Genomic DNA, 16,749 nt, shown 5'->3' with positions numbered 1-16,749 from the left:
CTCGATCAAGAAAAAGAGAAGTTACAGAAAGAAGCAGGAACCACAGATGACCCCAGCCCGGCATTCCAGACATGGAAGTCACACCCACCTGCATAATAAAAGATCTCAGCAGCTTCTCTTAGATCATCAGAGAACTGAGGTCACAGGACAAACCACTGCCCCAGAACTGGGAAAGACAGATTCCACCAGGATATGGGAGGTTTGAAAGACAGTGCCTGCCAGGCTGACTTCATCCATTTTTGTAGAACACAGAACTCCCACCTGCAGAATATACGTTCTTTTAATGCTGCCTCTCTAAGATGGGGCATGCGCTTGGCCATAAAATAATACATTTGAAGAGACTCATACCACCAAGAGTATGATGTTAATGAGAAAATAATTCTAATAATCTTTCTAGATAGTTCTCACATATTGGAAAATCAAATGGCAGCTTCTAAATTAATCCTTGGGTCAAAGAAGAAATCAAAAAGGAAATTGCAAACTCTCACTGCACTGGTAATGAACACACAGAATCACCAATGTATCTGTGGGATTTATGTAAAGAGGTGCTCAGAGGGAAGTTTGTGTCTTTAAATGCTTGTGTCAGAGAAGGAGAGGGATGTGAAATCGGCAGCCTTCCTCAGGTGGGCATTCAGGGCTTCTCGGCAGGCACGCTGTAATTCCTGCGGTAATTAGTTTGCCGCCTGTTTCACATCTTTTCTCCCCTCAGCCCCCCATCCCAGATAGTGAGCTAATGATTTGCTTATTTCACTGGGAAAATAAAAGCTTTTAGGGGAGAACCAGACATCCCCCTTCTGCCGTCTCAGCCCTCTGCTTTGCCTCTATACCGGCACGTCCTGCCCCGCCCGCTCTACGGTGGTGATCCCAGGACTGGGTTTACCTGCTTCTTGCCTGCCTCATGCACCCCTGACTCCCGTCTGCATCCTTCCTACCAAATACTCATTTATTGAGAGATCACCGTCTGCCCATTGCCCCGTTCCTTGCTCCCTTCCTTCCCAACAAGATTTTTTAAGCTTGGACTCGAACTCGTGTGGTACAGATAAGTCCCTAATTGGTTCTTTGTCAGTTAAGAATGAATCAGTGGCTCTTACCTCTTCATGGTCTTTAATTCAATTCAGAATTAGTTCAGTTCAACTATTATCGGACTTGCCATTGGAAGAGTGAGTCAAATTAAGCTCTTCGAACAAGTTACTGTTCCTAGAACTGAGTGCTGTGGTTGCAACACTTTATTCTTGTTCATCAGAAAATAGAGTTCCTCCCATTTTCTTCTCTTTAGTCACTTTTCAGCTTCCAGCAGCTGGTAGAAGATTAAGTTTGCAAGTCTTTAATTTCTGTTTCTTTTTATAAATTGAGAACTTCTAAGGGGAGTAGAGTGTCCGTTGTGTTTTTTCAAGTAGTATTAAGCAATGAAGGTGGAGGGTCTGTGTTATTGATTCTTTTCAACCTGTTTAGGTTCTACAGAGTGTGTTTTGAGAACATTGAAGTCCCTTCAGCAAGAGGCTGTCCATGCCCGAGTTGTCGGTGGTACACACTGTCGCTATTAATTAGATTTCTGCAGTGCAGAAGGGAAAGGAGTTTTCTTGGAGTTGCACTGGAATTTTTTTTTTATTTTAACCATGAATGGTCAAGTAGAAAAAAATTAGTTGGTTCTATTTTGATTACATCTGGCGTTCTGAAACAACAGCTGCTAGACTTGAATCCAAACCATTTGGAACATGGTAATTTGTCTACAGGTCGTCCAACTGAATGGGCAGGCGTTTTCCCAAACAGGCTTCAGAAAACAGTCTGAAAGGCATTACTGGTGTTTCAAAAACCAGTCAGTTTGAAAAGGTTGTGTGCACCATGCTTGTCCTGTGGAACCCCAACACCCACGAGCATGTTGAAGATTTTGAGATGCCTGAGGCATATACATGTTTAAACTTTCTAGTCCAGCATTTCCCAAATGTACCTGAGCAGGGAGCCTTTGTTGGTTGTGTCCTTGTGAATGAAAACACTGGTACAGGTTATGTGTTTTTATTCAAGAGATGCTGAGCACCGGCTAGCGTGATCAGTGCAGAGACCAGGGGCCTGGCCCACGCCTTACAGGACTTGTGTGAAAAAGCCAAGAGGAGGGGTGTGGGATGCGTCCTGCGACTGAGATGTCCTCTGGGTTTTTGCGCACACAGGAAGGGGCCTCTGGTCTCGTGGACCCCAGTCTGCTTCCCGAAGGATAGGTTTTAAGTGCGTGCATTTTTGTTCGTTTCTTCAAATCTCTTTTTGAGCACCTACAATAAGCCAGACACGCCCTAGACCTTGGCGGTGGATGCAGGGATGCATAGAGTCCTCCTCTCCTGGATCGTGCGTTCTTGTGGAAGGAGGCAGGCCAGAAACAGGATCACTAAATACAAGTGTATAACTTATTATGTGGCGGTGAGTGCTCAGAGAAAAACATAGCAGGGAGGGGACGGCAGGGGTGTGGGAGTTTGTTTACATCTGTGAGTGTGTGTACAGAGAGGTGACTCCATTTAGCTAGAGGTGCTAGAGGACGTCTCCCTTAGAAGATGACACTGGGGTCTAGACCTGGCTGACAGAAGTGGTCCAGGCGGGAGGTGCAGGAAATGTGAAAGCCCGGGCAGGAGCGGGCGTGTCTGAGTATTTGCGGCCGTGTGGTTGGCGTAGAACGTGGGAGGGAGACGGAAGCAGGGGATGGGCCCGGGAGGTCACTGAACTGGATCCGGCAGAGCCTTCTGAGTCACTGCCGGCCTTCATCTCTCCTTCTAAGTGAGGTGACATCATGGAAGGGTTTGAACACGAAGAGGATTAACGGCATCTGTGAGCAAGCGGGGAGGGTTCAGGCAGTGTGTTCTGCCGGAGCCCAGAAAAGGACAGAGTGAAAATGCATGGGGCCCCCGTGCCTGCTCAGAGCCTTGGGTTTGGTCTTGAGATGATGGCAGCCGTGAAGGGTCGGACTAGCAGCATTGTGATGTGCAGATCTAAGAATGGAAGGTGAATCTGGACACGGGAAAACAAAGCTGTTGATATAATTTAGGAGAGAAACAGGGAGGGCCAGAGCCCAGGGGGTGGGGGGCAGGAGTGGTTTGATGTCAGTGCCCGTGGAGGAAGGGAGCAGTCACGGGCGACTCTGTTCTTTCTGGGGCTTCATCGCAGGTGGACCATGCCTTTCCCAGTAGGGGTGTGGGTTTGAGTTAATGGGAACATGAGCTCCTATGAGAACTTGTCCAGGGATTGCGATTCTTACAGGACACCAGCATGGAGATGTCTATTAGGTAATTAGACACACAAGGCCTGCTCGGGAAGTTCATAATAAAGGCAGCAAACAAACCTTACCGTTGGATGCCACATCTAGTTACAGTGTTCAAAGGCATGCATAGTTCGTTTGAAGACCCTTTTTAAATTGGTTCGCCTTTTGGAACCATTTTGTATATTGCGTGAGTGGGGACTCTTGGCAGGATTTCAGGTGAGTCCAGAAAGCCGCACTGCAGGTTTTCAGCTTCAGGAGAAATGATTTACTGCTCAACTGAGGTACGTAGTCAAAGTCCCCACTCCTGGTTTTAGTGGTATTCATTGATGCCTTTCTTACTCTTCCTTCCTCAGACAGCGTTCCTGTTATTAAGACAGTTACAGTGTTAGAATTTATGAAATTATACAAATTCTCACTTCTTAAGAGATGCTTATCCAGTATCTAGGAGTAACCATTGAAGCAGCAGAATATTTCAATCCATTTTATGAAGTAAACAGGAAATTTCCAGGTGTCTCATGACCTGAGATAATTCATGGGGAGTTGCTAATTTCTAGTCGAGAAAGTTGAGGGAAGTATGCGCCAAGGCAGGGAATCAGAAGATGGGAGACCCAAGTTGTCATTTCATCTGTTTCTCCCGCTTGCTCGGCACAGTGTCTGGACGTGGTGCCCAACTCGGTCACCTGGAAGGTGGGAGCAGCGGCTCCCTGTCTGGCTCATGAGTTCTCACTCATCATACAGGTGCCAGAGGCTCTGTCCCAGGTGGGGACAGCGGGGGACACCCAGTGGACACAGGTGGTTCTTAACTCTCATGGAGGTTATAGTCTCGGGGTTCACAGCAAAGACTAAGGTGAGTGAGTGTGAGAACACCGTGTAAATTGTAACGCACAGTGAAAACATTACAGTTATTCTTGCTCTAGGTAACTTTTCCTCTGGGAAGGTTCAGGCTCTCTTCCCTTTTGCGTGATAAGTTGACAGAAAGTGCAGGTAAAAAGTTGCAGGTCAACGCATCTTATACCCCTCACAAAAATTAAGTCAAAATGGATCCTAGACCTAGATGTAACACAATAAAACTCCTCGATGATAGCAAAGGAAAAAGCCTAGATGACCTTGGATATGACTATAACTTTTTATGCACGGTGCTAAAAGGCATGATAGTGAAAGAAATAATTGATAAGCTGGACTTCATCCAAATGAAAGACTTCCTTTCTGTAAAAGATATTGTGGAGAAGAAGAAGACAGGCCAGCGACTGGGGAAAGATGTTTCCAAAAGACATAATCTGATAAAGGGCCGTTATCCAAAATATATCCAAAGAACTCTTAAAACTCAGCAATAAGAAAATGAACAACTTGTTTGAGAAATGGGCAGAAGACCTGAACAGACCTCTCACTGGGGAAGATGTGCAGATGGCAAACAAGCACGTGAAAAGATGCTCCACATCACAGTCTTCAGGGAAATGCAGCTTAAAACAAGATAAAAGACACCTATTAGAATGGCCACAACATAAAACACTGACATCAGGTGCTAATGAGGGTGCAGAGCAACAGGAACTCTCATTCCTTGCTGGTGGGAATGCAGAATGGTTCAGCCACTCTGGAAGACGGCTTAGCTGTTTCTTAAGCGCTAAACCTCCTCACACCATAGCAGTCATGCTCTAGCGGTCATGCTCCTTGCACGCTTAGTAGGCAGTTACTAAATGTTTGTTGAGTGAGTAAAGGAATGGTGTTAGGATTTGGAAATGGAGCATAAGCAGATACTGATTCCCATCTTGTGAAATTTTCAGAAATGTTATTAATTACACTTTAAGGAAGATGGGAGGTATGTCTCACACTTACGGAAAAGAAGAGATGATCTGTACAGAAAAATTTAACTCAGAATTCAACGTACTGATTTTTAGGGAGGGCCAGAGTCAGCATTCTATACCTAGATTTTGAAATATGAATTTGAAGAGTTTAATGCCATTGGAAGTGTGAGGCACCATATAAGATATCTGATATTGCTGATTGTGAATGAGGTTAAAATCCTGAATTTAGAAGCCAACATAATTTGTTGAATTAGATTTGTTTACTTGGGAAGTAAAAGGAAAGTTCAGGTCCTGAGCCGTGTATCACAAAGCATGCAAAATGAGAGTTAGTTTTTTTCCCCAAAGAAGCTTAATTTAATGGGAAACAACTTGGTGGGGGTGGAAAGCTCATGGTAAAAATTCTATATTATCTGGGTCATTTAAAAATCCTACAACTTTGGGTCACTTTCAGATATGTATGAGTATTCCTAATAAATTTTGAAAGATCCTACAGGTCTTTGACAGTGATGCATTTTGTGATGATTTGCACAAAACCGCACGTGTGGAGGTTGGCGTTGGGTTTGGGTGAGAGTGTAGCCTCTGACCAGGCGCCCTTCTGCTCATGCCTTCTGCAGGCAAACATGCTGAGGACATATTCGGAGAGCTGTTTAACGAGGCCAACAACTTCTACATCCGCGCGAACTCTCTGCAGGACAGGATTGATCGCCTCGCTGTTAAGGTCACCCAGCTGGATTCCACGGTGGAAGAGGGTAGGTCATCCCTGGAGAGCCGGGAGCTGGAAGTGATGCTGAAGGAGGGGAGGGAATCACCTGCTGCTTCCTTGGGGTCGTGCGCTCATCCTTCATCTCGTCTTTTCCTAGAAGAAAAGTGAGGGGCAAAACCCACAGTGAGGGGTTACTTAGTAATTAAGAGTCACATCTGGTCTACCTTGTGAACCACACTCAATTTTTAAATAAATGACACATGCAGTATTTGTTTTAAAGGATTCTCTGAATGCATTTGGTGTTAGAAGTCCTAATGGAGGTTACTGGTTGTTATTAGAAAAGATACTTTCTTACCAGAAAAATCACAGACTCACTCCAAAGATACTGTCCAGCTAAGAGAGCCCTGTACCCTCTGCTCCCCTTAGGATCGATTGTAAATAATTGAGCTGATCCTGCTGACTTAATTGCCCAGAAATGAAGGGCTTCAGGCCTCTAAAACAAAGTTAATATCCACAGGTGCTGTGTAGTTAACTGATGGTCATTTTAATGATGTACCCTGAATTTGGGATAGTTTCAAAAAAAATTAGAATTCAATAATCCCTTAAAAAAATTTTCACTTTTTGTCTCTCTCAAATAAAAGACTGAAAAAAACTGTCCCCCCACATCAAGATGTGCCATTTTATATTTACTTTGAAGAAAATGCTCAGATTAAAAATTATTTTTCCTTTATATAGGTAGTTACAGTTTCTCTCCTGGCACTAAAATGATCCTAGCATCTTATTTTTCTACTAGGCCTACAATAGCAGTATTAATAAAGAGTGAAAGTTTTTTTAAAATGTAATTATTTATGAAATTCATCCCTCATCACTCGAGCTTATTTTCTTATCTTCAGACCTGTTTCAAAGGTCAAAATTAAATTAGTGAACTAAAAATTTAACAAGCGTAGAACATTGAGATTTTAATATTTGTTAGGAACATTCTTACTTTTCCAACAGTAAGTAGGAAGCTAGAGACAGGCTCTTTTTAGTTTGATTTTTAAATGTATCTTTTATTTAAAAGGAAAAGTTTGAATAGCTACTGGGTCTATTCAGACAAGGAGTTAAATCAATCATATACTTTTCAAATGGTATCAAAAATGATTTTAAAAATACTTACTTGTCTTTATTCAGCTTTTTGTTGGCTCTTGCAGTTATGATGCTTGTGGTAAAACTTACCCTGAAAAAGGTTAGCATCCTGAGGTTCTACAGTACATTTTATAGCCTTAAATTCCCTTCTCAATCAGTATTCTCCCTTTTGACTTTCCTTGGTGTGGATATTCCTATAGAAGAATCCTTGGCCAAGTCAGGAAATCTATGCTCTATGTGATCCTGCCACTCTTCCATTGGGCAGGCTTGGAAAGGTCATTTAACACCCCTGACCGTCAGCCTCATTGGTCCAGTGGGTGAATGCACCTGTGCACCCACCTCAGAAAGTCATGTCAAGGTCAGATGAGTTAATACCTGAGATGCAGCATGCCGTTCAGACTCAAGAAATGAGTGTAATTAGCCTGCTTCTCTCAGACTCCTTAGTGTAGATTTGTATCATGCTGCTTAATTTCCAGGACTCTAGGTGTCCTGAAAAGCTTTGCCATTTCTCCTTAATATTGCTGTCAGAAAAACTTACTGCACTTTCTACATTCATGTATTTTTTACAGATGCATTTCCCACATGTATTGTAACTAAACTGGTATTAACTGTTTGAATGGGTCCCCTCCCCCTGGATACCCTGAATCTTTGTGTTTACATACCTATTATACTCATAATTTTATTCCTGTGTGATTTCTGAGAAATGCTATTTAAGTAAAGAATGATGCACTCATAATTAGGCTCAGTGAAATCATTATATTGCCACAAAAGAAGGAAAGACATGATTTATAGAGATAACTGTTGTTTATCAGAGGTAGGGGTTGTGCATACTAGTAAGCATGATTTTAAATGAACAATGATAGATAATATTGTTCGTCTAGAATAGATGTTATATATTCAGCTATTCTAGGAGATGTTTACAATTGTGAATCAAATTATACTTGTTTCTAAACGGCTCAAAATATTTCCACGTAACCCGACTTGGGGGACTTTTCTCTAAACAGTGTCACTACAGGATATCAACATGAAAAAAGCTTTCAAAAGTTCCACAGTCCAAGACCAGCAGGTGGTTTCAAAGAACAGCATTCCTAATCCTGTTGCTGACATTTACAACCAGAGTGATAAACCACCTCCTCTGAACATCCTTACACCGTACAGGTAGGTCCTCCATGTGCAGGTGTATCCCCAGAGCTTCTCAGGGTAAGTAGGTTGAGAGAGGTGGGCAGTGTGGTGAAAACATCTTTTTAGACTTTGAGAATAATAATTGCAGTATTATTATTATCCACGAAGAAATTGTGCTTCCCAGGTGGCACAGATGCTAAAGAACCCGCCTGCTGATGCAGGAGACACAGGTTCGATCCCTGGGTCAGGAAGATGCCCTGGAGAAGGAAAAGACAACCCACTCCAGTGGGTTCCTGCCTGGAGAATTACATGGACAGAGGAGCCTGGCGGGCTACAGTTCTTGGGGTCACAAAAGAGTCGACTCTTGGTGACTCAACAACAAAAACAACCATGATGACATTAGTGATTTACAGAGTTGCTAAAGTTTGAGTATTTCAAAATACAGATAAGCTTACCAAGGGAAGTGTGAGCTCTGATGTTAGCTTTCAGATGCAGATGTCTTGAGTAGAGGAGGGTACATTACATAGTAATGGTGTGTGATTGTGTTGATCCTCACGTTCAGAGTCAACTTTAAAGGAGTTGCATAATTCATCTCTAATGCAGTCAAGTACCTGTCTCAGCATTTCAGCCCCGCAGACATTTGTTACTTAATTCAGAAATGTGTGTTCTGCAGCGTTGGGGTTTCTAAGAGTGAATATAGAATCAAGAAGGTAACTTTTTATTTGAATTGGTAGGACTCACTATCAGGACTGAACTTTCTAGAAAAAGAATGAAAAATAAATTGTACAAAAATTATTATTAAGACACTAAAAATGCTCTTTAGAACTCCTCTCCAACCTACTACCACATCACTGTGTTCTTTCCTGTTTTCATGTGTTGGGTTGGCTAAAAGGTTCATTTGGGTTTTTGGAACAGTTACAGGAAAACCCAAATGAACTTTTTGGCCTACCCAGTAATTCGTCCCCATCTTCACCCTCTGTAGAGCTCGCTTCTCAGCCTCTGATGAGCTCAGACTGGTGAGGGGTGGTCCTCATGGCCCCCCAGGATTAGCTCTGCTGGGTGGTACCCCAGCCTTCCTGAATTCACAGAGTCCTTCATGTCCGTTACTGCTCTCCTGGGTCTGGTGGCCCTTCTCAGGCAGTGCCCAGGGGTTTTCTTGGTCTGAATTCCTGTCCTTTCTCAGGGTGCAAAAGGAAATGTTTGGGCCCGTCCTTTATTGCAGCTGTGCTAGGAAAGTAGTTGTTCAGACTGCATCCCTTTCTTCAGCATGGACAGAAAGATGCTCCAGAAAATGAAATCGGGATTCCATGGAAGCTGTGATGGGAGAGGATCAGGATACCACATTTTTCTATGAAACAAGTGTATGTTTCTGGAGTCTTTAGATACTCATCTTAAAGATGAATAGTAGTATTGTAAGCCTAATTTATTTTTTTTACCTTTTAAAAATTTATTTTTAATTGAAGGATAATTGCTCTGTAATACTGTGTTGGTTTCTGCCGTACATCAACATGAATCCATCATAGGTGTATGTACACATTTCCCCTCCCTCTTGAACCTCCCAGTCTACTGTATGTAAAATAGATAGCCAGTGGATATTTGCCATATGACTCTGGGAACTCAAACTGTGGCTCTGTGACAAACTAGAGAGGTGAGATGGGGTAGGAAACCTAATTTTTTAACTTGTTCAGCAGACATTTTTCTGGGGGCAGTTTCAGCTCTTTTTATCCCAGAGCCATGAGAACTTACTAAAATTTTCCTAAGAAACCTCACTAAATATTTTGTTATAAAGGAGAAAAGAAACCCAGAAGACTCAGTGAACCACTCATATTTGACTAATCAAGATCATGATTAAATATTTGTGGTGGCTAAAATTTTTAATTGCATAAAAATAAATTGATGTTCATATATATTGTGTATACTCAGTTTTACCGAAAAGAAAAATGTCTTTTAATAGTGTGTTCAAAAATAGTCATGCCAACTCAAATCTACTTTTTATTAATACAGAAATATTTTGGGTAGGAAAAAACACAAACTTTTGCAATTGGATTTAAATATGACAGTGACAACACAGTTTTAAATAAGTACAGTGTGACTGAAAAGTCAAGTGTTGCGATAAACATAGAATATTTCTGCTTATATTCTGGTGTCAAGGTTAACGTTTGCTTAAGTTATTATACGTATTTGTTCCATTAAATAGTAACTCCTCATCAAAGTATCAGCTCCACTTATGAAAAAAGAAGATGCATTTTATACATTTTAAGATTGCAGCAAGTTGCTGCTCAGTTTTTCTATGTCCTCAACTATATTGATGACCTAGTAGTATCTTAGGGAAATAGTTTATACTTTTCACAGCAGTGTTTTTAATAAAATCCCAATAATGCAGATTGCTTGTCACTTAGGAAATTGGGAAGAGAGAGGATTTTAAATAACTAAAGATTGAAGTACAGAGTGAATTGTGCTGGTTTGTTAGCGACTTTCAGGCACGGAACTGCCAGACCACCCTCCTGAGAGCCTGAATTATCATTTGATGCTGAGAAGCTTAGAGAACCCGGCATAGCAGGAACTTCAAGACCAGTTTCCTTGGAGTAATTCACGTCACTTTGTTTGACTACTGGGCCACAAACTCTTTCCTAGACTTATTTCCTCTGATTTTTTTCTCTTTCTCTGTATGCCTCAAATGACTATTTGAAATGCTGTCTTTTTTATTTTTTTTTATTAGTTGGAGGCTAATTACTTCACAACATTTCAGTGGGTTTTGTCATACAGTGATATGAATCAGCCATAAAGTTACACGTATTCCCCATCCCGATCCCCCCTCCCACCTCCCTCTCCACCTGATTCCTCTGGGTCTTCCCAGTGCACCAGGCCCGAGACACAGAAGTGCAGGACAGACTTTTGAAATGCTGTCTTTAAGTGAAAATGTTTTGCTCCCTCTTGAAGGTAATATACAGGTTACATACTCTTTTTAAAGCATTAGCAGATAGAGTGTTCACTTCTTAATGTGATTATTTTGAGCTTTGCTGTCTATTGATGTATATTACAACTTTGGGTCCATGTTGGCTGCATTTTATTGACTTTGTGATAAATGAGTAGCATATAAAGACTTGAAATATTTTTTAATATATAGTAATTATAACAGTTCATGAAAACTAAATAGCTGCAAGTGAATTTTCTTTGTGAGTTACTTCCATTTACAACCCTGGAAAAGAGAATGGCAACTCACTCTGGTATTCTTGCCTGGAGAGTTCCATGGATGGAGGAACCTGGCAGGTTACAGTCCCAGGGGTCACAAAGTGACATGACTGAGTGACTAACACTTTCACTTTCCATTTGAAAAGTATCTAGGTCATCACTTTCTCGCCTAGTTACATTTATGCACCATGAATATTCTGCTTCTTTCCTAACTGAATTATAGATGTTGGGCAAACCTGATTTTTAAAAATAAGAGTACTTGCTAAATTTTATCCAAATAGCCTTGTCACTCCAGAATAGAAGTGAACACATATGTGCTAAGAGATCCTTCCATCTCTATATGTAGCCCCCACTGGAATAAACAGAACATACCTTGAAATAATTGTGGTATTAAATATTGCTGTTTATGAGCTATATTGTGATTTTGGGTAGCATTTTTCTAAATCTAAATATGCAAGAGTAGTTTTTACTTAATTATTCTAGAAAAAACTGCTGTTACTGCATGTTCGCACATTTTTTTTCAAATAAGGAAAATTGGGAGACTTCACAGAGTATAGGAGAGTTCAGATTCCTCATGCAGCTGTTATCTCGTGAGTTTAAATAGACATTAATAACTACCCCATATGAAAATATCTAACAACCTTTTTTTCCCACCTGACTTGTAATACATTGATTTACAGAGATGATAAGAAGGATGGGCTGAAGTTCTATACTGATCCTTCCTATTTCTTTGACCTCTGGAAAGAAAAAATGCTACAGGACACGGAAGACAAAAGGAAAGAGAAAAGACGTCAAAAGGTAAAGAATTCAAGTAGGGGAAATGCTCATATAAACGTGTAATTGAGATGCTTGCTTAGAAATTAGAGATTTAAAAATCAGTACATTTTTTAAATAGTTGACATGTTGGGTTTTGTGCTGACGTTTTTTTAGAGGTTGCATTCTTCATGTGAAGATACCATTCAATCTAACACAGTAATACAGTACTACTGTCAATAAATTCTATTGATTTATTCTCTAAAACTTGCTTTGCTTTCATAAAAGTAGTGGCAAAAATTTCAGTATTGTTTGTCACTGAGTTTTATAACTTTTCTCTTGCACTTTCAAATTGCATAAAGCAGTCAACCTTCCACTATCAGTTAGAATTGTCTGCTTTTGGCATTTTTAACATTATTAATTGTTGGGCTGCCACCTAACTGTAATTAAGGCCTTGGTGAGAGAGGTTCGTATCAGATGGAAAAGCATGTGTGGTCAGCACACTGAGAGGATAGTATTTCCTGAAAATGAGCTGCCTCCCTTTGGTGGGGTGGTCGTAGGCAGGAGAACTGAGGCATCCGCCTTGCAAACACTCCTGGAGGGACAAACCCACCCTCAGGTTCAGGAACTTCTGTTTTGAAAATTGAGCCTTTGGGGGCCAGAAATTAGACTTAAGTGACTGAAAATCAGTTAATTCTCCAAAGGCAATTAGTTTGCCAAGCCTTTTCTATATGAACGATGTTTTAAAAAATGACGACCTAGCGTGTGAGTTAAGAACTTGTTAGCATTTTGTGGGCTGGCTCCCTGGAAGTTGGAGACAACTATAGGTGTAACTGGAGCAGCAGGAGTGACAGTTCAGGATGGAGGAGGACTTGAGATTTGGAAACAGGATTTCGGAAAGGGAGCATGGCAGTCGGTTGCAGACTGCAGGTGTGAAATGTTGCCTCAAATCCTGGGAGGGAATTTCTCAGATTGTTGTCTGTGTGCTCTTCTCCGGGCTCCCCAGGGGGCTCAGATGGTAAAGAATCCGCCTGAAATGCAGGAGACCCAGGTTTGTTCCCTGGGTCAGGAAGAGCCCCTGGAGAACAGCATGGGAACCTGCTCCAGTATTCTTGCCTGGAGACTCCCTTGGGGCAATTTAATGGGGAATCTTGGAAGAGTTGCTGGGTGTTCAAGTGGAGAAATATTCAAGCAGAGACACCACTAAGGACTGAAGTACAGAATGGGAAGGTGCTGATATCCCCAAAGGAGAAGGAACAGAGATTTGAAAGCCTGTGGATCTGAATCCCCAAACCTCTTCATGGCACCAGGGCAGAACCCCAAGACTTTACAAGTTCCCTCCTTTACAGCATGCCTCCTTTAAAATGGTCTCCCAGAATTCCCTCGAAGCAGCAGTGTTCATTTTGGCAAAAATATTTAACTTTTCCGCCACTGTTCTTCAGGGGAAAGCAGTCTCAGTTGACTGTGATTACGGTGTGTACAGAATTGTCACTTCATTGGTGGTTTTGTCTCATCCTTTGTGCCTCAAACGCATAAAATTCTGATGAGAATTTCTCCTTCACTCATTTGTATAATGGTTCTTTTTTGAATGCCTTCTAAAGGCTGTGATGTAAAAGAAAGGACTATCACCCTCATGGAGATGAGAGTTGAGTGGGGGAAACAGACATTAAAAAAAGTCATGCCATCCTCTGGAACTCATAAAGAGAGAAAGAAATTTGAAATTTTTAATATAAAATCTGTTTTCTATAGGAACAGAAAACGAGGCAAGGTAGCCTTCATTTCCCAGGAATCTAGAGACCCCAGAAGTCACACTCTTATTTGGAATGGACAAGCCCACCTGAAGGAAGAATTAGTTTAGAAATTTTGGGGAGAAGACATCCGTTGTCTCTGAACATGAAATTTCCTTCATTTGCTGATGCAAAAACATTTCTTTAAGTCATGCAAATAACGACGTTGGTGTCAGGCTGAAGTTGCAGAGCTGGAAAGTGAGGGATCGGGTGGCTTTGGGGGAGGTGGCAGCAGGAGGCGAGGTGACTGCGAGGAGGACGTGGAGAGTGGAGGAGGCCTGTGCCTGAGACGCAGGCTGGCTGCAGAAGAGGCTGGCTGAGTGAAGTGAGTGTGTGTTGGTGGGATGGTGGGGCTTCAGGATGGAGGAGCATTCAAAGTAGCAGCAGCTGAAATCATCCTGGGGTAAAAAGGAGCTGGGGACAGCCTTGGGGTCTTCATGTAGGCGGTATAGCCAGGTGCAGATGTGTCAGGGTCAATGTTATATCATAGTCAGTGTGTGTGTGTGTGTGTGTGTGTGTGTGTGTGTGTGTGAGTTGTGCATTGATGGGTAGATTGGAGGCTGAGCCATTGTAAAGAGAGTGGCAGATACCACTATACTTGTCCCTACCCATGTCAGCATTCACCTCTTAAAACTAAGGGTGATAGCTATTAATTAGTCGAAGACAGTGACTCTCAAGCAGGAGGTATGTTGGAATCCAGAGAAATCTCCTTCCTTTTCTTTCTCTTGGTTTTAAAAGCATTCAGACAATACATGCCAGTTGTAAAATGCCCAATCCATCCTGAAGTAAGCACATGCATTTAGAAATTTCGGGGGTGAGTTTCTCCTTTTCCCAGGCATAAGTGCCCTCTGGTAACAGCTGTGCATTCATAATACAGGTGTACACACTTCACAAAGTATTTTTTATCCCTGGAATTGACCTGCATACACAGATACAGACAGATCCATACAGTGATATAATAAAGATATGCTTTGTTCTTTTTAGGAGTTGTATCATATTCCAAAGTTTGGATGCTTCATAAGCTATTCACCAGTTAATGAATTAGTGAGTATTTAGGTTGCTTCTAAACTGTCACTAACATAGCACTGTAGGGGGTACCCGTACTCCGATGCACATACTTCGTCAGGGTCAGCTCCCAGCAGTGCAGTGTGGACTTAAAACTTTGAAAGATGCCACCCTCTTGCTCTTGACCCTCTCAGGACTGGACCAGTTTATGCCCTAGCAGGGCTCCTCCAGTCATGAAGATTATTGCTCTTTTTGTTAGGCATTATCTTCATTTAAAATTTTAAAGTATTATTTTTAATGGTTCCTTTCCATTGACAGTTAGGAGTTCGGCTTGGGTGAGACCGCAAGCCCCATGAGGGCAGATACCTGTCCTCTCTTGTTTGCCATTCGTGCCGCCCGGGCCTGGCAGGTGCCCCGGCCGTAGTGAACATCTTGTTACCTGGATTTGTTCATTGCAGAGCCGTGTGTGGAGGGGCTGTAAGGGGGGGCGTAGGACTTAAAGGCTCATAGATGAGTTTCCCGAAGATCGTCAGGTTTCACGAGGGGAGCAGGAAGGACACATAAACACACGTGGAAGCAGTGTCCTCACCTTTAAAAAAGCACCTGCGTAGGACCCAAGTTATTTATTGGAGACATTTTTACTGGCAAAGTAGATCTGGAGCAGGAGTGAGAGGGAAGGTAAGTTCTCAGCTCGTTTTTAGTTTGTGTTAAGCTAGTTGCAGGGTTCGCTCAAGTATTCTGAAATAATCCTTTTGAAACTGAGCACTTAAAATTATTCTGTGACAGATAGTTATACATTAACAAGTCAGAGCAGTATAAGGATGGGAAACGACGTCTCTGTATGGAGCGGGCAGGTATTTCGTGTGTATAAAATACATCTAGAAGTATCGTACACTGAAAAGAAGCTCCATCTTAGTGAAGTGAGAATTCTTAACCAAAAATGATGGTAAGCAATTCTTGAAACTGCAGCACAGTAACTTTTACGTGTTGGTGTTATATCAGTAAGTTTCAGTTCTCTTGGTTGGGTCTGAGTTGGGCGAGGGTGTCAGGAGGTTCTCGACCCGGGAGTGATGGAAAGGGGCCCACCCTGTCTGCACCCCTGGCTCACCGCTGCCGTGGCAACCACACTAACCCGCTCTTTTCCTTCCCTCTGTCTCGGCCCGCTTGCCTTCCTCCTCGGACGTCAGGAGCAAAAGCGTATAGATGGCACAACCCGGGAGGTGAAAAAGGTTAGAAAAGCCAGAAACAGGCGCCAAGAATGGAATATGATGGCGTATGACAAAGAGCTTAGACCCGACACCAGGTTATCACAGAGCACACACCACGGAGCGTCTTCTGAAGGATCCTTGTCCCCAGACACTAGGTGTGTGTGTGTGTGCGCGCGCGTGCATGCATGCTTTGTGAGGGCGAGTGGGGCCTGGCTTCCCGTAAGTGGAAATGTGCACAGCTCTGTGTTTATGTGGTCCACAGTGTGTGTTCCAAACTTTCCTTAAAGATGAGTGTTGTGTATGTTTTGAGTTTGAAATAATACTTTAGTTTTGTTTGATGTTGGGTTACTTTGCATCATTTTCCATCTGTGACTTCACTTAATCATTTGATTAATCTAGATGTACTGTTTTAACCTCAATTCTGAATTTGGGCTTAGTACCTGCCCATGACTGGCATTTTCATTTTGATAATCTTTTCATTCTTTCTCTGCCTCTTTTGCTTAGAATTTTGCTTTTCCTTTGCCACTTGGTATCTGAAACGATTGTAGGTAGTGATTGATGTGATCAAGGAATAACTTCATTGTTCTTTTTGATAACCTTTCCAAAAGGGATGAACAAAGTTTTTTTTTTCCCCCCTTCAGTTCGCTAATCTTATGTATTCTAATTGCAGGAGGCGAATTCTCTTAGGAATTTATTTTTAAAGATTGTTAGCAATTCAGTAAAGCTGTTTCCTTGCAGATGTGAAAGACACGGTCACTAAGGAGCATTTATCCCGAAAGGGCTTCACTGGACAGGAAGAACTGACCAGTAA

The 16,749-nt window shown here is 42.1% G+C and overlaps 1 protein-coding gene across 4 annotated transcripts in view; it reads left to right on the top strand.

Moving 5' to 3' along the window:
- The window catches only part of WASF3 (WASP family member 3), a 74,009-nt gene that overhangs the window by 47,895 nt on the left and 9,365 nt on the right, over positions 1-16,749 (top strand). For 3 of the 4 annotated variants that reach the window (XM_065902067.1, XM_065902070.1, XM_065902068.1), the window contains 4 exons: positions 5,658-5,792; positions 7,876-8,029; positions 11,866-11,983; positions 15,918-16,093. In XM_065902067.1, coding sequence (XP_065758139.1) covers positions 5,658-5,792; positions 7,876-8,029; positions 11,866-11,983; positions 15,918-16,093 — 583 coding nt within the window. The remainder of the gene's footprint in view (positions 1-5,657; positions 5,793-7,875; positions 8,030-11,865; positions 11,984-15,917; positions 16,094-16,749) is intronic. The other variant, XM_065902071.1, reaches the window with a different exon arrangement.

The sequence above is a fragment of the Muntiacus reevesi genome, chromosome 11 (genome assembly GCF_963930625.1).
Source record: "Muntiacus reevesi chromosome 11, mMunRee1.1, whole genome shotgun sequence".
Lineage (NCBI taxonomy): Eukaryota > Metazoa > Chordata > Mammalia > Artiodactyla > Cervidae > Muntiacus > Muntiacus reevesi.
The sequence above is the reverse complement of the archived record's forward strand: the minus strand, read 5'-3'. Positions and strand labels throughout refer to the sequence as shown.